Genomic DNA, 17,282 nt, shown 5'->3' on the forward strand with positions numbered 1-17,282 from the left:
TATAATTATTTCACTATTATGCCAAATATTAACTGATAAAATATCATCTACAGATTGTGGCTTATGTTTTTGTTCAGTAGTTATCCAACTCACAAGGCATAGGATTTCAAATTTCATGGGAAACACTTTTTGGGTTCCATGCCCTGAGATCATGGGAACCCATCGGAAGCTGTTTTTAGGTTCCATGAAAACAAGTTATGGGAACCCATTTCTTATACCATAATGCATTGTCAAAATGCTATGCAGGTGGGTAATATGTTTGCACCATTACCGAGATACACCGATCTGTTTGCATTACAGCCAGTTCTGGGCTGATAAAGTTGAGTCTGCCCAATTGTTGTTTAAAACTTTTTCATGCTCCCATACCACTAGGGTTTCGAGCATGTCCCCCCCGGGCTCGATCTCTGGAAGCCAGTGGCCCAGTCCGGGGCAGAGTTAAAGGGTCAATTTTGACTTTACTCTAAATAAGGAGAGGGACATTTTAATTAAATTAATTTAAATTTGTTACGTCAGTTCAAAAGTATAAAATAATTTTTATATTATAACTATAATTAAATTATTTCCGACGTTATTTTAGACGGGTGTTCTAAAGAGTTAAAGGGTACTAAGAAAAAGTAAATTAGCCCGTATTCTCTGTTGGATATTGACCAGGAGGTAGGGTTCGCGCCACAGAAAGTTTATTAAAGGTTGTATATAGGTTTAACTTATATTTAGTACTTGGTCTGTACAGTAGTCAGAGGGGGGTACATCTGTCCTATTGGGAACTTCAGTGTGGCCAAGACCAGGGGAAGGGCGAAGCGGGCCGGAGGGAGGGGGGACTGTCCCCCGGACAAACCTATCTCACCCTACGGCCTAAACCGCTTACGCCCTATAGCCTGTAACTCAGTAATGTATCTTTCCAAAACATATTTGACATCTCATTGCATTTTTTAGAAATAAAAGGATCACCATATATTATTAAATCGTTCTTTGAGATACCTGTAACGAATTTGAAAAGAGTAACCCACTTTGAATTGTTTAAAAACAGTCTTGGTATCGCCTTTTTAATAACGTGACTTGACCCATTTTTGATGAATTAGGTAAAACTTTGGTGATCTATATCTCAAAACCCGCTCGACTGATTGGGTCTTCTACATTTTTGGTTTAAAGGTTATTTCCTGGGCCCCTACTAGTGTATTAAGTTTCATTGAAATCTGAGAGGGTCAGTGATTAGCATATTGTGTAAACTAGACACCTAGAGATTAACTAATTAAGTGATCAGTTCTGGGTTGTTATTATTTGTTGTTGTTAATTAACTACTGCGGCAGTACATTTGTCAGCGTAGGTTAATACAGATTCCAAAGTGTATTGTGTTTTTGTTGTGTTTTCTAGTGAACTAAACGTGCTATAATAATATATACTTTATATAAGATCTTATCTCTGATCATACCTAGACGAGCCAGCAGGTATAACTGCCTGTTACAGAGAGATCTAATAGATATACAGTTAGGAGAGATATTTGGACAATCGTGTTTAATTCAGTTACGGGTATTATAGGATCCCCGTGACGGGAGTGAAAATTGGGGGCACTCGTCCAGGATCTGAAACGGGACATGCATATTTAAAAAAGTATTGTTTGTAAATGGGGGCTTTATAAATTATTTTTACAAATTTATTAGAAGTAGCAACGTTGTTCACTAGAAAATTAATTAATAATAAGTGCGTCATATCTAAACATGGATAAGAATTTGCTGGATAGGCCTACGCTCAGTGTAGTGGAGATTAAGCAAGCACGTAAGGCCGAGTTAATTGAAATCGCAAGTGAGCGGGAAATTGATTTAACATCAGCTAAAACCTTAGGTGATATAAAGACAATTATTATCCATGAGGTTTTTGGTGATATGCCTGTTATGGAAGAAAGTGAGATTGTTCCAGAGATAGAGATAAGTGACTTGAGTATGGAACAACAGTTAGCTTTTAAAAAGCTCGAGTACGAAAAAGAAGAACATGCATTAGATAGAGAGATAGAGAGAGAAAGAGAAGAGAGGGATAGAGAAAGAGAAGGGATAGAGAGAGAGAGAAAGAGAAGAGAGGGATAGAGAGAAAGAAGATAGATATAGAGATAGAGAAAGACAAGAGGGATAGAGAGAGAGAGAAAGAGAAGAGGGATAGAGAGAAAGAAGATAGAGATAGAGAAGATAGAGAGAGAGAGAGAGAGAGAGAGAGAAGAGAGGGATAGAGAAGATAGAGATAGAGATAGAGAATTCCAGTTAGCAAAATTAAAGTTGAATACTGAAGAAGTTAGACAAGAAGCCGGAAATGGGTTTAACATGTCGGAGGCTTATAGATCAGTGCCTGTATTTGATGACCAGGAGGTAGTTTGTTCTTCCAACTTTTTGAACGGGCCGCTAAGCAGCTAAATTGGCCGCAGTCTAAGTGGACATTGTTAGCCGTGTCTAAGTTTAAGGGGAAGGCTAGTGTAGCTTATAATTCAATGAGTGATGAGCGAGCAAGTCAGTACGACCTAGTTAAGGCGGCAATGTTGAGGGCGTATGAATTACGACCTGAGGATTATCGTTTACGGTATAGCGAGTTGAAAAAAACGCAGGGTCAGTCTTATAGTGAGTTTGTGGCTAAGAAGGCAGGGATGTTTGATAAATGGGTGGTTTCTCATCAGGTAGAGTCATATACCGAGTTACGGGAGTTGTTGATCTTACAGGACATTAAAAATGGATTACCAGTTAGCTTACGTATTCACTTAGAGGATCGTGATGTCAAAAAGATAGAGGAGGCAGGCATAGTGGCAGATGATTACGTGTTAATACACAAAGCTCAGGCAGTACAGGGTAGCTCTATACAACAGGGTGATAAGAAGAAATTTCAGCCAGGGTTTTCCCGGGAAAGTAACTATCGGGGAGAGTCATCTAGTTGGTCAGCTAGTCAGGCAAGGAATGCACCTGGTGGGCAAAGTAAGGATAGGCCTGCATTATCAGCCAATGCACGAACCTTTCGTCCACATTGCAGTTACTGTAAAAAGGATAACCATCTTGTCGGGGACTGTTTTAAAAGGAAACGTGATAATGCGCAAGTGGTCGGTTTAGTGAGGTCAGCTCCGTTAGTGAGAGAGTTAATGGTTAGTCCCATGGCAGAGAAAGTAAACCCGTATGTGTCTACTGGTATGGTTTGTGATGTGAAACAAGAATTGAGTCCTAAGGCAATATCAGTCTATAGAGATACTGGGTGTAGTCAGTCGCTGATAACGCAAGAGTGTTTAGCTGGTATTGAGAATTCAGATACAGGACGTAGTTTGGCTTTAACCTCGGTTACTGGAGAAAAAATGGTTGTCCGGTTACATAACGTTTTCTTGTGTTCGAAGTTTGTGACATGACCAGTCATTATGGGTGTTGTAAAGGACTTGCCTGTTGAAAATATTGGAGTTTTGTTGGGTAATGATTTGATTAGTCAGTGTTGTCAGCCGAAATGTGACCAATTGTTAAATAAAGACAGCCCTTTACCAATAGAAGAGAGTGAGGTTGATGAGATTAGATATCCTGCGTGTGTAAAGACTAGGGCTATGGCCATTGGGGTAACACGAGACCCAGAGGATATTTGTGATTTGTCTGATACGTGTGTGAGCCATGAAATTGGAGTGGATGAGGTTATCAGTAAATCAACTGATGAACTAAATGTGGTGGAACCTGCTGACCTCCCGCAGAAGGGAATTGAACCAGTTGTGTTTGATAGAGGGGATTTACCTTGTAATAGACAAGAGTTAATTCTAGAGCAGGGGGCTGATGATCCAAATTTTACCTTGTAATAAACAAGAGTTAATTCTAGAGCAGGGGGCTGATGATCCAAATTTGTTGGCAGCTCGCACTACATTGTTAACTGAGGACAAGGGAGTATTAATGAATAAGAGAGTTAGAGCTAGGAGGTTGCCAGCGACCGAACTAGCTAGGAAGCAACTGAGCCATGCTCAGAGCAAAATAAAATCAGTGTTTGATAGGAAGGCTAGGAGTCGGGAATTTAAACCAGGGGATAAGGTGCTGCTGTACCTTCCCATTAAACGGGGTTCATTGCAGGACAGGTATTTCGGGCCCTATGTTGTGCGCAAACGGGTTAATGAGACAGGGCATGTGATAAACACTCCTGATAGGGTTAGGAAAAGTAGGTATTGTCATATCAATTTGCTAAAAGGTTATTTTGACAGACTGCCGATAGTTCCAGAGTTACCAGTCCAAATTGAGTCACTCAATTTCCTGTGATGACGTCAAGACTGCAGAGATCAAATTAACCAACAGCCAGATTCTAGCAGACTTGAACTCCCAGCGAGAAAAGCTGACTACGCTGATACAAGACAATGTTTCCATTTGTCAGGACCTTCCAATGGTTACCAATACCTTAAGCCAGGATGTGCGCTTGGAACCCAACGCTACACCGATTCGACAGCATGCCTATCGGAGAAAACCTGGAAAACGTGCGACACTGAAAAAGAAGGAAAAGAAGGAAACGAAGTTCCAGTGGTCAGATGAATGCGCGAAGTCATTCAACCGTCTCAAGCAGATGCGCTACTCGTCTGCCGTGATGGCAGAACCAGACTACCGAATGCCGTTCAAGCTAGCTGTGGATGCCAGTGACGTGGGAGCTGGAGCTGTGCTGTTCCAAGAAGACGAAAATGGACTGGACCATCCTGTAAGTTTCTTCTCCAAAAAGTTTGACAAACACCAGGTGAACTATTCCACTATAGAGAAGGAAGCTTTGGCCATGGTACAAGCTCTGAAGCATTTTCAGATCTACGTGAAGTCGGCATTGCATCAAGTGGTGGTCTTTACTGATCATAATCCGCTTACTTTCATTCACAGAATGAAAGCCACCAACCAGAGTGTTTTGAGATGGAGTCTTCTTCTGCAGGAATTTCCAATTACCATTGAACATATCAAGGGCACATCCAATGTAATCGCTGATGCCCTGTCCCGAAGTTGAACGTTATGATAATGTGTTGACATTCTTGATTTCTGTTTTGTTTTTATTTTATTTGTATACCAGGGACTCGGAGACTCAGTGTGATTACTGGTAGTCACCTTATTACATGTGTTATAAATGCCCGGATGCGTCGGTGAACGCACGTTTTGTTTTAATGTCGTATATTTTCCTATTCCTAGAGTAGAGGAAATATCCTTTTTGAGGTGGGGGAGTGTGACGGAACATGCCCTTAATTTTGTTTTCGCCTGTGGCGATATTAAATGTTACAGGGCCGTGTGCAGTTCCAATATGCACTTAGCCCAGGTGGGCACCTTGTTACGTAATACATTCGCGCGACCGTGCATCCCAATATGCACTTAGCTAGGTGCGGAGGCCATGTGGCCAGTAGTTACGTAATAACTCCGGTAGTGCTGTTTATGACCAGGGGATTGCTCGCGGACTGGCGACAGAATGTCTGGTCATCTAAGAAAATATATAGACTCTGGGAGTGGTGGAAATTCACATCATAAGATTTGGTTCCGCGTCCTGTCTCCGGACCAGTCTGGGATTTTATAATAAATAGCTAGGGTTTAGATATATTGGGGAGAAACATAGGAAGGCTGCAGGGGAAACGGACGTCGTCCACTGAACGAAATATATAAGTTCAGTCCGGGCGTGGTAAATATATTTTTCTGCTCTGTGTATAACCTTGATGTGATTGATGTGACTTTAAATATTTTAATACTGTATTATACCAATATTATTTAGACGGTGCTGCCGGTCATCTGACGCAGTAATACTGTAGGCTCACTGTTCTATATATATAAAAAGCTTAATCAGTCATCCTAGAGGACCTAGGTAAACTGTAGGTTATTGTCTTTATTGTGATAGGTACCAGTATTAATTCTGTGTTACAAGGTTATTGAACGAGTAGTAAGGGTTAATTAAAAATTAACCAGTTAGGAATAGAGTTGTAATTCCTTTATTTATTAAGTTCCCCTGGCAGCGTTTCTCAATTATCACACGTTACTGAACGAGTAGTAAGGGTTAATTAAAAATTAACCAGTTAGGAATAGAGTTGTAATTCCTTTATTAATTAAGTTCTCCTGGAAGCGTTTCTCAATTATCACACGTGTGGGTGTTGTGTCACGGTGAAGTGATTAGCATATTGTGTAAACTAGACACCTAGAGATTAACTAATTAAGTGATCAGTTCTGGGTTGTTATTATTTGTTGTTGTTAATTAACTACTGCGGCAGTACATTTGTCAGCGTAGGTTAATACAGATTCCAAAGTGTATTGTGTTTTTGTTGTGTTTTCTAGTGAACTAAACGTGCTATAATAATATATACTTTATATAAGATCTTATCTCTGATCATACCTAGACGAGCCAGCGGGTATAACTGCCTGTTACAGAGAGATCTAATAGATATACAGTTAGGAGAGATATTTGGACAATCGTGTTTAATTCAGTTACGGGTATTATAGGATCCCCGTGACACCCTTTAAATTAATGTGGCGAAGCATTGTAATAATATAGCTAATTTTGAATTTGAATGACATCAGTATTCCAATGACATCACTTTGCATCTCCTTACAATAACGAATTCAATTCAATTCATTGCATAAATACCAAACAAGCTGGTGTCGGCAAACATAAAAAAACAAAACAAAAACCATACAACATCTATAACAACAACAATTAATAATAATAACAATATTAATGTACATGCCAGACGGAGAAGTTTGTATTATATTTATAGGAATAAAGTATATTATAAAAATAAATGGTTAAAGTACTTAGAAATAATTTAAATTACTGCCCGACTGATAGCTGGAACAAGAACTTTTATGTTTAGAAATACAGCCGTCAATAAATGTTAATACATGGTTACGAATTTCAATGTCACCATTATTGGGTATAACATCCGCCCGTTTCCCCCCTTTATTATTTTTAGTTTGGATTAGGGTTAGGGGTTAGGTTTAGGGTTAGAGTTAGGGTGAGGGTTAAGGTTACAGGAGGAGGGGACCAGGCGGATATTTTTCCACATGACATTTCCGTTTTAACAATGCTGGAAAAATTCCAATGCAAAATTGCTATTGAATGTTTTTTTTTTTTTAACATTACTAAAGTCCGAACCAAATTGTTAACAATTACAATAAATTGCTCTCCTAGCTATCTTTATTTTTCGTTAGATTTTACCCACATTTTGTCCAGACAGAAAAAACCCATTACAATAACACAGATTCCACATACTAGATGATAACCATGTCACCTATATCGACTTCGCTGAGGTCGCATAGGGCAAAAAGCATGTAATTTTGTGCCGGCTGCCATTTTGACTTTTTATGGAATAATCTCCAAGAGGGGTGAAAGGATATGATTTAATGTAATGTTCAACGTCTTAACATGTTATGATATAAAAGCAAACGTGATGACGTCATATTAATGTTTTTATTAGTATTTTTTGTTTGTTTAAAGATACCATTAGAGATCATTGATTTTATATTAATTATGTCACATACTTTGGAGGCTTTCAATCCTCTTGAAGAGTATTCCATAAAAAAAAATTTAAAATGGCAGATGGCAGAAAACTGCATGTATTTTGCCCTATGCTATCTTGGCGAAGTCGATACTGGCGACATTGTTACAGTCTCGTATGTGGAATCTGTGTCACTGTAATGGTTTTTTCAAAACTTGTGTCTGGACAGTCTGGAGAGTAATTTATCGTAGTTGTTAACAATTTGGTTCAGACTTTAATGCACCTGAATGTGATTGAAGAAAATCTTGTGATTAAAAATTAGTTTTTACGAAATATGGATTTCAAGTGAAATTGCGGTAACATATGCTGTATTTATTGTGTACGAAGCCAAAACAAGGGTGTGAAAAGTGGCTGTCGTCCACCTTTTTTTTTTTTAAGAATAGGGGCCTAAACATATTTGATCAGGGCTCGAAACGGCTTGTGGTCAGGTCGCAAAATACGACCAAAGCCCAGTTATGGCGTTAGTCGGGCTATATTCTTTCTATAATATATTAGCTACTATTAATAATTGTATGACATATATTTATTCCACATTAAAATCTTCCTCGTGGGTCACAGAACTGAACGTATCGGCTTACCGTAATTTGCCAACATTCATTTCTATTATAAACATTGATGTTGCAGACTAAATGTAGTCATTCTGATCCAGTTCGTAACCATTTGGAACATCTCGGCCAAAAACGCGATCAAATCTGAACATTCCGGAATGCCGTCTTAGTTTTTGTTATTTGCTTTGTGGTGTTCCGATTTCTCGGGGTTTTATTTTTTAATCTCATTTTAATTGGGTTTTTAATTTGGCCAGTTAATTTGGTGTCTATTGAATTGAATAATGAAATGAATTGTTACCATTTTTGGAGTAAAATCACGATCGTGATGTCATCTGCCAGGTGGAAGCAAAGGAAAAAAGCAAGCATACCAAGGAATTTCAATTTGTTTTCAGTTCTGTCTATTTCCTACAAACCGGCCTCGGTGGCCTCGTGGTTAGGCCATTGGTCAACAGGCTGGTAGGTACTGGGTTTGGATCCCAGTCGAGGCAAGGGATTTTTAATCCAGATACAGACTCCAAACCCTGAGTGAGTGCTCCGCAAGGCTCAATGGGTAGGTGTAAACCACTTGCACCGACCAGTGATCAACAAAGGCCATGTTTGTGCTATCCTGCCTGTGGGAAGCGCAAATAAAAGATCCCTTGCTGCTAATCAGAAAGAGAAGCCCATGAAGTGGCGACAGCGGGTTTCCTCTCAAAATCTGTGTGGTCCTTAACCATATGTCTGATGCCATATAACCGTAAATAAAATGTGTTCAGTGCGTCGTTAAATAAAATATTTCTTTCTTTCTATTTCCTACAAATACTTATAGTAAACACTGAACATGTGAACAACACTTCGTTAACACATGAACAACAATTATCCTAAACTATCGAATTCCGTCCCCCATCGAATTCCATCCCATTTCACTTCCACATTCTTTTTATTTACACTGAACAAGCACGAACTTTGATGTCACTATGTATGTGTCAAGTAAACAAGCATCGGACGATCGAAATAGAAAATGAGGAAAAAAAAGGTAAGAAGTTTTTTCTCCGCATTGTACAGTAGCGGTAATTAAATTATTGCATACAGGACCAATGTTCCATGGTTTATAGCATATTAAAACCTTTATAAATAAAGAGACTAGATTTGACAGATAAGTAGCGTATGTCGTCTGCACAAGTTTTGTCTATATTTAGTTGCAAGTCACGTGACTGACATTGTTAAAGGGGGAAAATGTATGCAAGGCCGTTTGAGTCAGATCCACAATTTTTATTGAGCAACAAAACTTTAGTCGATTTTTTTTTTTTTCATCCACCTATAAACGTTATTAACTCAAGAACACCAGTTTCCTACAGTCATGACAATTTACTGACAGCCTGGAAAGCTGTTACAGGTGATATGACAGTTTATAAAGCATCAAAAAAAAATTAAAATAACAAAACAAACTCTAAAGGACAGGAAGCAAGAGAAACTGTCAAATCCTGAACACAGTGGTGCTGGTCGGCAACCAATGTTCACAAAAAATGATGAAAAAAAATTAGTTGGCCATATTTCCTACTTGGCTACATTAGGATATGGTTATTCAAGAGTGGAAGTTGTGAAGTTAGCTACAGATTATGCTCACTTTTTAGGAATTTTACCACACAACAAGGACCTCACAGAGGGGTGACTGATCAGATTCTTTAAAAGATGGCCTGAACTGAAACTTATTAGACTAAGAAGTATGGAACTGTATCGAGCAAAGTGTGCTACTCCTGAGGCTATACAATCATATTTCTCAGAACTGAAAACAGTCATGGACAAATACAACTTTCATGAAAAACCACATTGCATCTATAATGTCGATGAAACCGGCATTAACTCTGAACATAAACCTGGCCACGGTCCTTGCATTGAAGGGTAGCAGGCCTGCTGCTATCAAGTCATCCAGATCTTCCACAATCACTGTAATTGCTTGTGGGAATGCAGTGGGTACATGCATGCCACCTTTCATCATATTCAAGGGTAAGAGAAAGCAAACAGAATTATCCGAAAAATGTACGGCAGGAACTGAGATCAGAATGTCAGAAACTGGGTGGTCTAACACCGAACTGTTTAAGGACTTTTTGGAAACCCATTTTCTGAAATATAGTATGGGAAGTGATGCTGATTACAAACTGCTACTTTATGATGCGCATGCAAGCCACATCAACATTGGAATGATAGAGTGGGCCAGGGAACACAAGATTGTTTTATTTGTTCTTCCACCTCATACCAGCCATGTAACACAGCCATTGGATGTTGGATGTTTTGGGCCATTCAAAAGACACCTATATGCTGAATGTGCTGCTTTCGTGAGGACAAATTCCATACAGACCATCACAAAGTACAATCTGGGAGAACTTGTATGGAAGGTGTATCCTACTGCTCTTTCATCAAAGAACATAATTTCAAGTTTCAAGAAGACAGGAATATACCCATTATTGACAGCAGCCAACTTTCCATGTGGTCGGTCTTCACAGGACACCATCCACAAGACAGGCCTTCAGGTAGCAACACAGAAGCATTTTTTGAAAAAAAAGATCCGATGAACAAGGCTACAGAGAAAACCCAGAAGAAGACAACTAAAGAACCTATGAAAATAGGAGGGAAGGCTATTAGCAAAAGTCCAGTATTCAACAAACTGAAAAAGCTGCCAAGATTTAATCCACCTTTCAAAGTGAGTAAGATAGCAGAACCTGTAGAAAATGTATGTGATGAAGTTTCAAGTACCAGCAAGATAAACCCTCCCTCTTGTAAAGAAACAAGTATGGATATGACATGTGACAGTGATGGCAGTGATGACATTGAAATTGCTGATTCAGAAAAATTTTGTGTTTGTGGAGTGTTTGAGCCAGTCCAGTTAAAGAATATGTCATGTGTCCAGCTTGTGAACTGGGCTCAATGTGATAAGTGCAGTCACTGGGTTCATCTGAAGTTTTGTGTTCCTCAAAAAGTTGTGAGATGCCACACCAAGTTTTTCTGCCCACACTGCCAATTACAAGAAGAATAAATCTGTTATAATCTTGACAAACTTGTATATATTTTCATAATTCATTTACATTGGCTTCGTTGACAATCAGTTGTGTTGTTCAACTTGTTGTTACCTCAGTTTTATGTCAGATGTAGTCTCCCATACTTTCCGTGTTCGTGACGTTCACATGGGACGGATTTCGATGGGGTTAAAAAAATTACAACTATTCACTTCCTGGTTGGAATTTTACATTCGTTGACAACAAAGGTAACTAATTACACAATTTTTATTGTTATTTTACTTTGTATTGAACAAGGTAAACAGTGATGTCGTTAAATTTATCCGGTTGTTGGATTGAACATGCGCAGTAGTGATTTCCTGTTAATAGGACGTAATTCAAAAGGTCCAGGATATGTAACTCAGTTGATTGTACATTATTTTTTTGTATTAGCATAGCACGCCCTATTACCACGTGGCTTATCGGAAAATGGCATTCTGAATAAAAGCATTTGTCTAATCTAACGATTTTTTTTGCTGTTTTATTATTTATGTTTTCATGCATATAGTGAAATCAAAAAAATCCCACCCAAGTCATTAATTTCCAGTAACAAACATGTACCAGTTTTGATGCGGTGACGTACATACGCAATGGGAAGGAACTCTCAGTTACCACGGGTGTTGTGATTGTTTAGTATGGAGGCCCGTTATGGACAAAATGTTAATAAATGTTACTGTATTATTGAGCGTGAACATAAAGCAAGTCCTGGTGTGAATATCACAGAATTTGTCCTTTTAACGTCCTATTATCATGGTTAAACCTATTATCATGGTTAAAGATACCTAAAACCAATAACTTAAACATTCTTGTTACAAATAATCTGAACAAATCCTCGAATGCAAGATATTTTAAATTGGTACAAATCATAAACTTCAATATACAGAACAGTAACACTGTAGAAACTTGCTGAGTATATTATGCATGCAATGAAGGCACAGAAACATGCTGTCCGCCCTTACAACCTTGGTATCACTGGAGAATATAAAACGTTTCTAGTGATCACCTTTATCACATTGTACCCACTTGACACTCACAAGATTTACACATTCTATGTGCCAGAAGAGAAAACTTTACAAATTACACAGCATTTCGATTCCTCCAAATCAGATCCTTCACTTTCCTCATGGGAAATTGAATTGTTTTCAATGAGGTGGATGGTCCAGGCTGGGGTGATGAAGGGGTAAGTTTTTGTGTTCTTTCCAATTACCATCTTTTCAGTGCTTTGTTTACTTTTTTTTTTTTTTTTTTTTTTTTTTTTTTAAATATTATTATCAGTACCCCTTATTATTTATAGTTGTGCTTATAATTTAAAAAAAAAAAAAATGTTTAAAGTGACAAATATTTTGACAATCTCGTTCATTCTCTACGTGATTCAGTCAACCAACAATGTGTGACATTACAGTTTCACGTTAATATTATGTGGCCTTTATGCGCCTCCATACAAGCCGTAACACGTCATTACAAATTTTTTCGGCTGGTCAGGTGACAAGCCCAAATAGCAGACGACAGGCCTGGGACACGTGGGAAGTCGGAGTGTGAATTGGAAGGAAATAAAAAAAATAAAAATATTTCAAGGTTTGTAAAAATGGTGCATGATTTATATTTGTTTTTATAACTTGCAAAAGAACTGAATATTTCACACTGATTTGTTCGCATTTGTTAAAAACATACTTCCTTCTGTCTATTTGCATATGTCAATAAACGCTAGATGGCGCCTCCAAATGTTTATTCCAAAAATAGCTAAGCCTGTGGAGACTGTGAGCCTGCGGTATCTGCGAGCCCGACTATATATGTGAGCTATCCCTGGGAGATGAGTTGCGCCATGCAATTTTGCGTTGATGATGTAAAGAAAAAATTATTAAGTTCAGACATTTTGTAAAATATGTACAAAATAAGTATATAATTTGCTCAAGACAGTGCTTTCTTTTAATTTTTCATTTTAACATCATTTATCCTGGCATCATATGTTTTCGATACGATAAGCAAAAAAATAAAATATAATAAAAACAATATTTCGTACATACAATACTACTTTACCTTTCTCAAGTCACATTAGTTTATTATAAAAAAACTGTAATAATTTCCCACGAACGCCAAGTTTTCCTCCAAAAACACTAGCTGCTAAGTCTTACAGGTGTTTCCGCTATATTTTCACAAACGTCATATGTTTTCGATAGTTTCATTGGCTGTCTATTTTTGTCCTTGTTAATGGCAGTGACGGGTCTATACTCTGTGCAATAATTTACATGTATCAAACTCTTCATTTGAAAATAAAATCATCAAATGTTTGTAACTTGTAAAAAAATATTGAATAATCTTCAGACCAATAGACAGTGTTCAATGAAAACATATTTACATTATGTTTTCGTCATAGGCTATGTCTAATCCTCTTGTTATATGTATCAACGACACCAAAATTCAGATTGTAACCTTAAGTACTCTGACAGAGGTACAGAATTATATATTTTCAAAAAATCTAATTCCACCAAACCACCTTTATTTGTAGTACTCTCGAGTGCTGAATAAGCATAGGGTCTGGAAAATGTTCTAAAATCAATAAAAAGTAGGGTGCGGAATTAGCAGAGGGTGTGGATTTTTTTTTTAAAAACCAATAAGAGTAGAGTGCGGAATTAGCATAGGGTCTGGAAATTTAGCTAAACTGTGAAAATTTACTAGTAATGAAAACAATTTGGTTTGACATAAAAATAAAAATAATTGTTTTGGAAATAACAAAAATATACTATTGTTGTGTGTACATGTAATTTAGAAAACAAGCAGCTCAGAAATAAATAACTTGTAGTAAATTCCATAGTATGAAAAAATGTGTTCACTATAAACATATGTTTCTATTATCTAACTCTTACAACCGTGTCACTGTCACACACAATTAATTAAAACTGTAAGTGTGTTTGTACATTTAAATGAAATTATGATAATTAATGTGTGGCGACATTGCAGCTTTGAAAAAAAATCCAAAAGTTCCATGCAAGAAAACCAAAACAATCAGGGTGGATGACAGCTCGCTAGATTCATCTCCTATATTTAACACATGGTCAATTATAACAAAACGTAATTTCATCAACTTAATTTTTACCTGTATCATTCTTTATTTTTAAAGCATAGGTGGGGACACTTATGATGCCAGGGGCTGGCATGCATAAATCTCAGCTGAAGATTCACAAACAACTGTGGTCATCGGCCATGCCAGCTGTTAGCGAAACACACCGGAACTGGAACCGGTTAGGGGATGTAACTCTGCCTAATTTTTCTAATAAACTCTATTTGCAAGTGAAAATAAAAAGGTTGAGTGGAATTTGTAATGTAAAAAAATATATAAATGTAGATAAAGTTTGGGCCATTTCCCATTATCCTAAAGGAACTGTACTTGATCTATTCTAGTATACATAGCTTAACAAAAAGTCATATTTACCTTTAAGAATTCGGTACCCCCATCTTCAATGTTTGGTGAAAAGATGAAGTGTTGAAGTTTAATTGATTAATTTATATAAAGTGCTTGCATAAAATGTTGCATCGATTTACAGGCAAGCACTCAATCGAACGCATCCTAGGAATTTACCCAACCGAATAAAACTGAACCGAGCCGAGCGATAAAAACAAAATGGCGGCCAACAATGTTCGGAAACGTGTGTTTACATTTTGTCGTAGAGTAACATACTTTGTTGTACCTTAATGGTTCAAATGATCAATTAAGCAGAAAAACAATGTATGTATATTAATAAATAAATAAATGTATTATCCGACCACAAAAGTTGGCATTTTATTTGACAACTCGGAAAATTGTAAATTCCATTTAAGATTTGCAATTCCGTCCGCGTTTCCGTGATCGCGGAAAATCGGTACCCCTAATAGAGGCTATATGTAAGCATTTAATAAATTAAGAATTGTAATAAGCGTTGGGTGCCGAATTAGTGTAGGGGGTTAATTTTTTTTTAGATGTAATTAAACGTAGGGTGCTGAATAAGCATAGACATCAAAATTTTTTCACAAATTTAATAAACGTAGGTGTACGTTTATTTGGCACTCGAGAGTAAATGTAAATGCACCAGAAATTACCAAAAAGAACGTTGCTGTGAATGACATAAGAGGTCACCCAACCAGCCTTCCATAAATTTTATTGTTCAGTGTAATGATCACGTGGTACCATCGATGTCCCAAACTGCGTTCACCTAACGACAAAAACACGAATAAGATATTTACGGAAATACTATTCTACATTTTTGAGCTACAATACGTGAAACAAAATAGATTGCAATCAATTAATGTGAAAAATCAACAATGTGGACGTAAAGCAAATATATTCTAGTAAAGAAAAGTGAAACACCCTCCGGTAAACAGGAAAGAGTGCGACGTTTCTAACTGCATTCAGGCAAATGCGTTTGCAAAAAGTGTCGTAGCGCGCATGTGCGATTCGTCATTTCCATTTTTAATGCCACTATATGAACAAAAATATGTGTCTTAACTATGCACAGTTGTCGAACACTTAGTTTAATATGTTTTTAAAAGGAAAAATTCAATTTGTCAAGCGTTGTGGTCCGGTCTGCATTTTATCAACACACATCGCTAACACTTGATGTCATATTACTGATGGGCATTACTTTTATACCAGTGAATAGTTAAAAAAAAAAAAAAAATTAACGAATTGATTCTTAATTAACACAATTTATACACTCAAAATTATTTACAATTGTTATGAATGGATTATAAAAACTATTCACTACAACAGAGACACAAAAATGTAGCATACCTTTTGCAGATCGAATATAATAATTAAAAACAAATTCTAACAGGGGTCTTAAAAATCGTAAAATTTTAATGCTTTGGCCTTGTTGATCTGGCACGTGTGAGATCATGTGATATGCACCGAATGTTAATTCATCTTTCTCCAGTTTAGGTCGATTTCTACGAGTCATGTGGACCCGATATCGGTAATTTTAAGGAATAAACAAAAACGACTTAGTAAAATTAATGGTGTTAGGGGTTTGTAAAGTTTTGTATTTAGATACTTACTTTTCTGAACTTTATTGTTAATGAAAATGTTCCTGAACTGTGAAGAAAAACCTCTGAAATGAACAACATGCTGATGAAAACAAATCGGATGTTGATTGCGCGAACCGTGCACGAGAAAAAAAGTTAACGGAGTTGGAAGCATAACGCAGTTGGGGACGTTGACGATATATCGTCTAACTTTGGCAGGTCAGATGTCAGTGTTGCAGACGATAACTTTGCAGGGATTTGTGATAACTGGATTTCGCTATGTGAGGCATTTCATTAGTATCAAAATATTGCATTACAAAAAACTGATAACATGCATACTATTTATGGTATTATAATTAAAATATAAAGTTGGCAGCTTGACTTGAAGCATTTTCAATATTGTGAGGAAAAAGACACTTCGTTGTTTATGTTCAGGCTGATAGTGACTAATATCTCGCATAATCTCGCGATACATGCAGTTACAAACAAAGTATCGAAAACATATGTCGATCGAAATTGTATGACAGTATGATATGTTGGTATCTTTGCTATCTAGAAGCACCTTTCACGTGCTTACTTACTTACATATTTCGCTTAAAACCTGAAATATGAATATTTCGTGTTTGGGCTACCTAAAGCAAGTTTGTGCCACTGAAAATGAAATTTTAGTGGCCCAGATATTTTTTGGGGCCACCATATTTTTGGGCGAGTTTCGAGCCCTGTTTGATTTTATTTGACTCGCGATCAATTAAACCTATAGGATACAATACATAACTTTTAACATCATTCTACTTGATATTTAAAAAAAATAAAAAAATTCTTACTATTTGAAAGTGAGATTATCCTTGGCAATCAATTTTTAACAAAACCACTTTCCGCTTCGGTATCGTTATCCTGCTGAAGCTGCAGACGATATGTACAGTTAACTCACTTGTGTACCCGGGCGCGGAAAGAGTTCGCTCGTTGGCTGTGCACAGATCCATCTTTGAAGGCTAATTATTTGGAACAGAAAACATATTCTAAAGCTTAGTGACAGCCAAGGAGTTACTTTTTAAAATGACAATTGGTTATTAACTAACAGTGCAAATGGGTTTAGCTGTAATGAAGCTTGGTATTCATACACCGGGTTTTCCGGGGTGCGACGATTTACCCAATACTACCCAATACAGAATACTTACCCAATACTACCCAATACCTACCCAATACCACTACTAACTATTATAT

General features: G+C 37.2%; 2 protein-coding genes across 4 annotated transcripts in view; one reads left to right on the forward strand and one right to left on the reverse strand.

Annotated features, from left to right (window-relative positions):
* The window catches only part of LOC121380389 (HORMA domain-containing protein 1-like), a 265,685-nt gene extending 248,661 nt beyond the window's left edge, over positions 1-17,024 (reverse strand). For 2 of the 3 annotated variants that reach the window (XM_041509181.1, XM_041509180.1), the window contains exon 1: positions 16,883-17,022. The gene's annotated coding sequence lies outside the window, so the exon portion shown is untranslated. Of the gene's footprint in view, positions 1-16,882 lie in introns of all 3 variants that reach the window. The other variant, XM_041509182.1, reaches the window with a different exon arrangement.
* On the forward strand, positions 9,852-10,583 carry LOC121381517. The gene has a single exon (XM_041510843.1). It carries the CDS (start codon positions 9,852-9,854, stop codon positions 10,581-10,583), a length of 732 nt encoding a protein of 243 aa, XP_041366777.1.
* Positions 17,025-17,282: the final 258 nt, after the last annotated feature.

Source organism: Gigantopelta aegis, chromosome 9 (assembly GCF_016097555.1).
Source record: "Gigantopelta aegis isolate Gae_Host chromosome 9, Gae_host_genome, whole genome shotgun sequence".
Taxonomy (NCBI): Eukaryota; Metazoa; Mollusca; class Gastropoda; order Neomphalida; family Peltospiridae; genus Gigantopelta; species Gigantopelta aegis.